The sequence below is a fragment of the Cajanus cajan genome, chromosome 10 (assembly GCF_000230855.2).
Source record: "Cajanus cajan strain Asha chromosome 10, NIPB_CcT2T_4, whole genome shotgun sequence".
Taxonomy (NCBI): Eukaryota; Viridiplantae; Streptophyta; class Magnoliopsida; order Fabales; family Fabaceae; genus Cajanus; species Cajanus cajan.
This window is the reverse complement of record NC_138526.1, coordinates 20,322,428-20,330,779: the sequence shown is the minus strand read 5'-3', so window position 1 is coordinate 20,330,779 and position 8,352 is coordinate 20,322,428. Positions and strand designations below refer to the sequence as shown.

At 32.0% G+C, this 8,352-nt stretch overlaps 1 protein-coding gene across 1 annotated transcript; it reads left to right on the top strand.

Annotated features, from left to right (window-relative positions):
• The first annotated feature begins 1,636 nt into the window (after positions 1 to 1,636).
• On the top strand, positions 1,637 to 6,726 carry LOC109807951 (cinnamoyl-CoA reductase CAD2). Its single transcript, XM_020370710.3, has 6 exons — positions 1,637 to 1,830; positions 1,939 to 2,108; positions 2,535 to 2,726; positions 4,637 to 4,799; positions 5,353 to 5,539; positions 6,260 to 6,726. Exons 1-6 carry the CDS (start codon positions 1,710 to 1,712, stop codon positions 6,402 to 6,404), a joined length of 978 nt encoding a protein of 325 aa, XP_020226299.1. The 5' UTR covers positions 1,637 to 1,709; the 3' UTR covers positions 6,405 to 6,726.
• The last annotated feature ends 1,626 nt before the right edge of the window (positions 6,727 to 8,352 follow it).

Genomic DNA, 8,352 nt, shown 5'->3' with positions numbered 1-8,352 from the left:
GGACTCGAGGAAATTAGGGGTATACAATGTATTTCATTTTTTTTATCATTTTGCATTTGGATGATGTTTGGTTTTGTAGTTAAGCATGGATTGTTTGTGTTAATTTGTTAAGGCTCAAGAACTTGGAAGCTCAGAATCACGTATGAACTCAAATGTTTGTATTCATTTCCTAAGGTGCAAGAGCTTGGAAACTCAAAATTGCATATAAATTCAAAAGTTCATATTCATTTGCTAAGATGCGAGACCTTAAAAGCTCAAAATCTTGTATGAAGTCAAAAGTTCATGTTAATTTTATAAGGCACAAGAGCTTGGAAGCTTAAAATCATCAAACTTGAAAGTTCCTACTCATTTGATAAGGAGCGAGAGCTTGCAAGCTCAAAATTGCGTACAAACTCAAAAGTTTGTGTTAATTCACTAAGGTGTGAGAGCTTGAAAGCTAAGATTAGCGTATGAACTCTGAAGTTTGTGTTCATTTGCTAAGATGCAAAAACTCAAAAGCTCGGAATTATATAAGAACTTAGAAGTCCATGTTAATTTGCTATGGTGCAAGAGCTTGGAAGCTCAAAATTGCATACGAACCCGAAAGTTTGTGTTCATTTGTTAAGATGCGAGAGCATCGAAGCTTAGAATCGTGTATGAACTTGGAAGTTTGCGTTTATTTGCTAAGGTGTGAGAGCTTGGAAGCTCAAGATTGCCTACAAACTCAAAATTTTGTGTTAATTTGCTAAGGTGCGAGAGCTTGGAAACCAATAATCGAGTACGAACTCCAAAATTTATGTTTGTGTTGAGGGCGACGTGAGGATTATTGTATAGAAATTACTATAAAAGAATGGAAAGATTTATTTTATGGATTGTTTGAGATTCTTTACATGCCTTTGGGGTGACTTATTAAAACCTTCTTAGCCAAGAACCTTTTCTTATGGAAAAAAGACCAAGATAGGAAAAATAGTACATAACTTGGCTATATAAATCTAGTCGAAGCAGTGCTTTAAATGGGTTATGTTCCATGTCCTAGGGATTGGTTTGCCTTTTAGTTCTTTGAGTTGGTATGCACCATTGCTTAAATTTTTGGTGATGTAAAAAGGGTCATCCTAGTTGGGACGAGTTTGCGTGCTTGTTTGTTTTGTCATGTTTCAAGTGTGGCTTTTAAGACAAGGGCACCTAGGTGGAAAGATCTAGGTTTTAGTTTAGAGTTGTAATGGTGAGCATTTCTCTTTTTGTATGTCTCTTTGTTGATTCTTGCATCATCGACTAGGTTGAGCTTAATGCTCATGTTCTTTGTATTTGTTACTGGTTGAAAATGAAAATATCTATAAATTACGACACTTAAGAGATCAAAATGTTTTTAAGCGAAATAATTTTATTTTGGCAACAAATTTGATATACAATGCAACACATATTCTTTTTACTTAATATAATTATTTTAACCATTTCTAATCAAATTAAAATTTAAGCATAAAAATAAGAATAAATTATGGTACATTCTCCTTATTTTAATTTTCACATATTTTGCAGCAATTTTTATTTTTTTTACTAGTATTAATTAAGTTTGCTGATGCAGCGAGTAGGTCTACGCTAGAGTTATTTCAGAAGAAGAAAAAAAAGTGGGTCAAACGTTATTATAAGTAGTAAAACCGAGTCCACGAAAGACGCGCAATCCCCCGTAGCCACACCACAGAACAGGAGCAAGAAGAAGCAGGTCATCGAGAATGAGCGGAGGCGCTGGACAGGTGGTTTGCGTGACCGGTGCTTCCGGTTACATCGCTTCATGGATCGTCAAGTTTCTCCTCCGTGGCGGTTACACCGTTAAGGCCACTGTTCGCAACTTAAGTTTGTGACCGTCATTTTTTCTTTTGTAACTTTTGTCTTCGGGGCCGTTATGCTTCCTCTCGTGCATTGTTCCAATAATCAAAAGATCGAACACTGTTTGGTGTGCAGATGATCCCCAAAAGACACACCACTTGGTTAGCCTCGAAGGTGCTAAGGAGAGACTCCACCTCTGCACTGCGAATCTTCTAGAAGAAGGCTCCTTCGACTCTGTCGTTCAAGGTTGTCATGCCGTCTTTCACACTGCTTCCCCCTTTTATCATGATGTCAAGGACCCCCAGGTTGGTTCCCCTTTGCATTTCGAGCAAACACTCTCAAATTCTCACCTTTTTTCTTCTTCTTAATTTGGAAAGTACCTGAAATATATATATAAAAAAAATTAAGTAAATCTATGAAATTACAAAGTTAGAATCATATTAATCTTTGATTCAAAAAATTATATCATGGATTCTTGAATCAAAATGGCAACAAGTAATTAAATTTAGAACTTATTTGAGATTCTAGTAATTTATTTGATAGTTTGTTAGTTTTAAGGATAGTGATTAGGTTTAGGGTTTAGGACGAATATGACAGTGTCATTCAAAATGGTAGAGTGGGTGTTTTTTCTCTGCATTTCACTTAAAATTCTATTTATGCTTTTTTATTTATTTTATCTTTTTTCATATGGTGTAGCTAGTTATTTATTTACTTTTTATTTTTAATTTCAGGCTGAATTGTTAGACCCAGCTGTGAAGGGAACTCTCAATGTTCTGAAGTCGTGTGTGAAGTCACCGACGCTGAAACGCGTTGTTTTAACTTCTTCTATTGCTGCAGTTTCATACAATGGAAAGCCTCGAACTCCCGATGTAGTCGTTGACGAGACTTGGTTTTCCAACCCGGATTTCTGTAGGGAATCACAGGTGTGTGCCATTTTCTCTGATGAACTTTTGCCTTGCTCTAAGGTTTTAATTGTGGTTGTGGTTTTGTGGCGAATGGTGATTCCTGGTATCATGAAAAATTGTGGACAAATGTGGCTGTAATTTAGTCTATGATATTATGTTTGCTTGTTATTTCAATAAGTGATTTTAGAAAGCATCATTCGTTTGGAAATGTACAAAGGGAAATCACGATTTCTAAAGTCAAGAACTAAGTGTGCGTTTGGATTATCAAATCTGATGAACTAAACTCACTTTATCCATGACTCATTGCATTTACATCTGTTCATTGGAAAGTGTAAAATCTATTTTCTCTGAAAAGTTATTCTTTGCTCAGAGACTAAAAATAAGCTAGCCATGTCCTTGTAAGAAGCCATTACCATGAATTCACTCTCAACTGAAAGACTCTTCTTTCTCTTCCTTGCTTTTCTAAGCACCTAAGCTAAGAGTAGTAATGCTGTGGGTGTGTTAAAATTGATGTAAATATCTTATTTTCCTTTCTCTTCCCCAGAAAAGTTTGTTTTACTGTCTTCTGTTCATTTGTTCAGAGTGGGGAATTGGTATAATATGTTTCCTTTGTGAATGGTCAGTTATGTAACTTTCATTGTCACTGTTAGCATGGAAAACGTAAACGGTGTGTTTTTGTTGACTTAATCATGAATGTGAGACAAGTGGACTCCATGCCCAGGGGATGCTTCTGCTCTATTAAATGATGGTAGACTGTAAATTGTATGACAAAAGGTCTTAGGGAAGTAATGCCTGTCTGTTTTTTTGTGAGGCACTGAGGCACATTATCATAGACAAATATAAAGCATAACAAATTGTTTTTCAGAAAGTGTATATATCTTTTTGAAAGATTCGTCTTGTTATTTATTTATTCTTTTTATTTTCTTTTTTTAATAAAAGAAGAGACAATTTACTTGTATTGTAAAAATGATGTCTCTTGATATTTTTTTTGCCTGACTCATTGTTTTAAGAAGGTGAGGATGCAAATCTTGATAATCAATTTAGATCCTTTGTTGTGTTGTTTATAATTAATTTCATTTTCATTTGAGTCTCTCTCTCTAATGTGTTGGGAGGGAGGAAAGGGGGGGGGGGGGGGGGGGGCGGGTGGGGGTTATCCTATGTTGAAGTATTTGTGTTGTGTCTAGCATTGGTATATACCAGTAAGCTCCCATTGTTGCCAGTAAGCTTAACACTAAGGCTTAATTTATCACTATGGAATGGCTACACCTTTTAAGAGCGTAAAAGTAAATTTCTTGCTCTTAATATTCCAAGGACAAAGTGAATTTCACAAAGTTCGATGGTTATATCTTTCCATTGATTTTCTTTTGACAGAAGACAATTGAGAGGGAGGGAAAGTATACTAGGTTAGCTGTTCTTTGCAAACAAACAAGCAGACAAATGTCTTAATAAAGATCATGAATGAACATTGCTCCTTATATCTACTCATATGCCAGTCAAATCCTTCAAAGAAACCATGAACTTCATTTGGAGAAAAGTTAAATAAAGCAATGTAGATGTCCTCGTATTTTGGGTGCACTACTTAATTTTCTAAGCAGGCAAAGTATCATTTCAACTTCATCCCATGTGAAGACTAGATATTGCTTCATATGATTAAATTGTGTTTGTTGTAATTTTGATTCTCTAGAGCTGCTATTGTGATGCGTAGATGCTCCACTAAACATTTTAAACTCATTCTCTCATTTTGCTAATATTATTATTATGTGACAACAGCTTAATAGTTTAGTTTCAATTTTATATGCATTAGACAGTTGCTTTTTGGCTATAATGCTAATGTATTTATTCCAGTGTCAGCAAAGTGTCATAGTTTGCCATGCATACTATGTTACCATGCTCTTCAATTTTCTTGGCATTTCCTATTTATCTTTCAGATGTGGTATCCACTTTCAAAGACTTTGGCTGAAGAAGCTGCCTGGAAATTCGCAAAAGAAAACAACATTGACATGGTTACTATTAACCCAACAATGGTGATAGGACCTCTTTTGCAACCAGTCCTTAACACAAGTGCTGCTGCAATTTTGAAATTAATTAATGGTAATTTATATGTTATGTTATACATAATTTCTACTAAATGCTATGACTGCATCTGGACTAGATGATATTTTTCAACTCACTATATTTTTATAAACAAAATGAAAAGGCTAATAGATTATGAAAGGATAATTAAAATAGATTATGAAACGGAGCGCTACAATAAGAACAATCTGAAAGTACAACTGTATATTTGAGATATAGGAAGATATGCACATGATCCTTTTCCTAGCTTATCTGAAGTCAAAAGTATTCTTGGTCTTAGTCATAGGATTATTATTGTTGAAGTCAAACTTTGATTCTATTGTCTGCAAGCTGGGAATGCCTGATGACATCTATTGCCCATCTTGACAGGCCACATTGGAAAGTAATCTTAGAACAATGAAACATACTACATTTCATAATTATAACAATCATAATCAACTATCTTTTTCTGATTTAGAGTTCTTCAGCTGTTATTTTAATGAATATTAGTAGTTTCTACATTCTTTTGATATAATTTTCCAATGTACTATTCTTAGATAATTGAAGATACTATTCCAATGCCTTGAAACAGGTGCACAAACATTTCCAAACGCAACTTTTGGATGGGTCAATGTGAAAGATGTTGCAAATGCTCATATTCAAGCATATGAGAGTGCTTCAGCTAATGGAAGATATTGTTTGTGTGAAAAAGTGGCACATCACTCAGAAATTGTGAAAATTTTACGGGATTTGTACCCGGCATTGCAACTACCAGAGAAGTGAGTTTATTATTTTGATAATTTCAAGATTGCATACAATTCATAAAAATACATGAACACTTCCTCATTGTGCCAGAATATATTATTTGATGATCTGTAACTGTACAAAACCATTGTTTTATTGGCTTAAACAACATAATAACCTTCCCAAAGTAAGACTAAATATATGGTAAGTACGAATTTGTCCTAATTTACAATATCAATGTATCGTAATTTGCAACAGTTACAATAAATTAGTATACCACTAATCTTGGACAGTTACTCCAACTTGATTGGATATCTAATGACCTGCTCAGACTTGATGAGCTTTTGATGTATACCATATGTTGACTAGGCCTCGTGAATTGTAGCATGTATTCTTTTGTGTACGTAATATATATTCAGGCCTTGACACTTACTGTGACACATCGTTTCACCTTAGTTATGCTAATCTAATGATTAGCACCTCCCACTATTTTTGTCTCGGTATAAATTTGTAGTTATCCTAACATATATGTTCCTGAAATAAGGCAAGTATAACAACTTTGCATGTATAGGTCCTACAAATGTCATTTCGTATGAAAAAATCATTAGGATAATGGTCAGTATAATATGGGCACTACATGATTCATCATTCGGTCTAATTTGGTGTATGCATTTATATAATATAAATAAATCATTAAATTTGTTCTTGTTTTAATTTTTCTAATACCATTTTCACTCTGTCAATGATATTATCAGGTGCGCAGATGATAAGCCACATGTGCCAACATATCAGATTTCCAAAGAAAAGGCAAAGAGTTTGGGGATTGAATTTATTCCTTTGGAAGTAAGCCTCAAGGAGACTGTGGAAAGCCTTAAAGAAAAGAAGTTAACCAACTTTTAATTTGTGATAGGGAAACTTGTTTAGTTGGTGTTGTGATTTTGATGCTTGTGCTTATGAATAAACTTCCTAGAAATCTGTTTTGATACAAGTTTAGAAACGCTTTTGAAAGCTTTTTTATTGAAAAAAGTCTTATATTTCAATAGCGAAGTTCTCAAAAGAGTTTCTAACTTTTATCCAAACAAACTTTAAATATAAGACTTAAATCAAAACTGGTAGAAGTACTCAAATAAGCCATTATTGCTCTGGTTTGTACTAGTGACAATTATGTTTCAAGCATAAGGTCCTGGTATAATTTGCATTATAGTCTATCCTTATTATATTATATTAGCGGAGTTGAGGTTATTCGTGTTTTTATATTTATCTTATTCAAATAAAAAAGTAACCAATCTATTATGTTAATTCGTCTATTAGACCATCGTGTTTTGGTATTATTTGTCCATTAGATTAACTCATGTCTTTGTGTTTTCATTTTTATTGTGCTAACTCGTGTTAGAGTGTCCATATTTCTATTACGTTTAGTTTGATATATCAAAACAATTTCTCTTTATTGTACACTAGCAGGAAAAAAGTACTGTGTCTACATTGTATTAAAAGAAAAAAATAATTATAGTAGTTTCAAAGTAAAATAGAAAAAAAGAAAAGAATGAGAAGTTATTCATAAAAAAGGTAGTCTTAGAGAATTATGAAAAATAAACAAAAGATAAAATGATTTATGTAAAAATAAAAATTAAAAGTAGTTATTGAAGTAATATCTTCTTTATAGATTAGTATAGATTAGCGTGTATATTAACTTTATTGTACTACTAAATTTATTTCATACTAAGTGTCAAGTAAGAAGAAAAAAAAGAAGTCTCAAAATAATTCTCTTTATAAATTTTTATGCAATATTTGTTACATACTTTTCATTATATTATAAATTTATATGAAGAGAGATTAAATGACTCTAAGAGTAACTTCATTTAATAATTTATTATATATGTTAACTTTCAATTATTCAATCGTTAAATAAAAGAATTTTAATGTATAAATCAAATCTATAATTTTTTTTTAAAATTTGAAAATTATATGATACTTTATTATATAGATTCAAATTAACGTATAAAATACTTTTATAATTATCCGTTAGTCTGGATTAATAAAGCAAAATATCAAATAATTTTTAAAAGTTTTAAAATGCTGTAAGCTTGATCTAAGTATTAAAAAAATTTAATTTAAGGATTGAATCGTTAAAATTTAACATATATCATGAGTTATTAAGTGAAATAACTTAAGTAAAAACTATTCTTAGAGTCATTTGATTCTTTCTCTTAACATATTAAAAGTTTAAATGTGAGAGAGAGAAAAGAATTTGATCATGAATGTTTTGCAAAGTGTAGTGCGTGGTACAATTATGTTCTTCATTTTTTTACATGTTTTTTTTTCTTCTCGTTTTATTCTTTACCTAATAATATATTGTTGGAAGGGTGTCATGATATAAATGGGTGAGCAAAAATGTCCAAAGAAAAATAGAGATGAAAGGGATATATCTTTTTTTATCTATTGTTATAGATGTGTTAGATTATAAACTTTTTAGAGACTTTAAGTGAAATACCTTTAGATAGTGGGAAAACAAAAGAAAACTACAAAGTATAAGACACATCATTGTGAAAAAGAAAAGGATTGAAGAATAATTTTGTTCTATTTTTCGTTTAAAACTTCCTGGAGCCATTGAACATCTAAAAAGAGTCCAATAATCCATCTTACTCATTAATACTTAGATGCTTTAAGAGTTATGTGAGAAATTGTGCATATGAGAGGCAAAGTACAAAAATTTACTAAGAGAAAAGCAAAATAATAGAAGGAAATAGAAATAACTTACATGATTGGTGGGAGTGGATATAACTTCTCCTCAAAATTAAATTAATCCTATAAAATTTTATTACTATTTCTAATCACCTTTTAGAAATGA

Excerpts from the sequence above, each read along its gene's own strand:
- LOC109807951 (XM_020370710.3), top strand. The coding sequence starts at position 1,710 with ATGAGCGGAGGCGCTGGACAGGTGGTTTGCGTGACCGGTGCTTCCGGT. Across the intron at positions 1,831-1,938 it reads GGCCACTGTTCGCAACTTAA|ATGATCCCCAAAAGACACAC; the intron begins GTTTGTGACCGT and ends TTTGGTGTGCAG. Across the intron at positions 4,800-5,352 it reads AATTTTGAAATTAATTAATG|GTGCACAAACATTTCCAAAC; the intron begins GTAATTTATATG and ends GCCTTGAAACAG.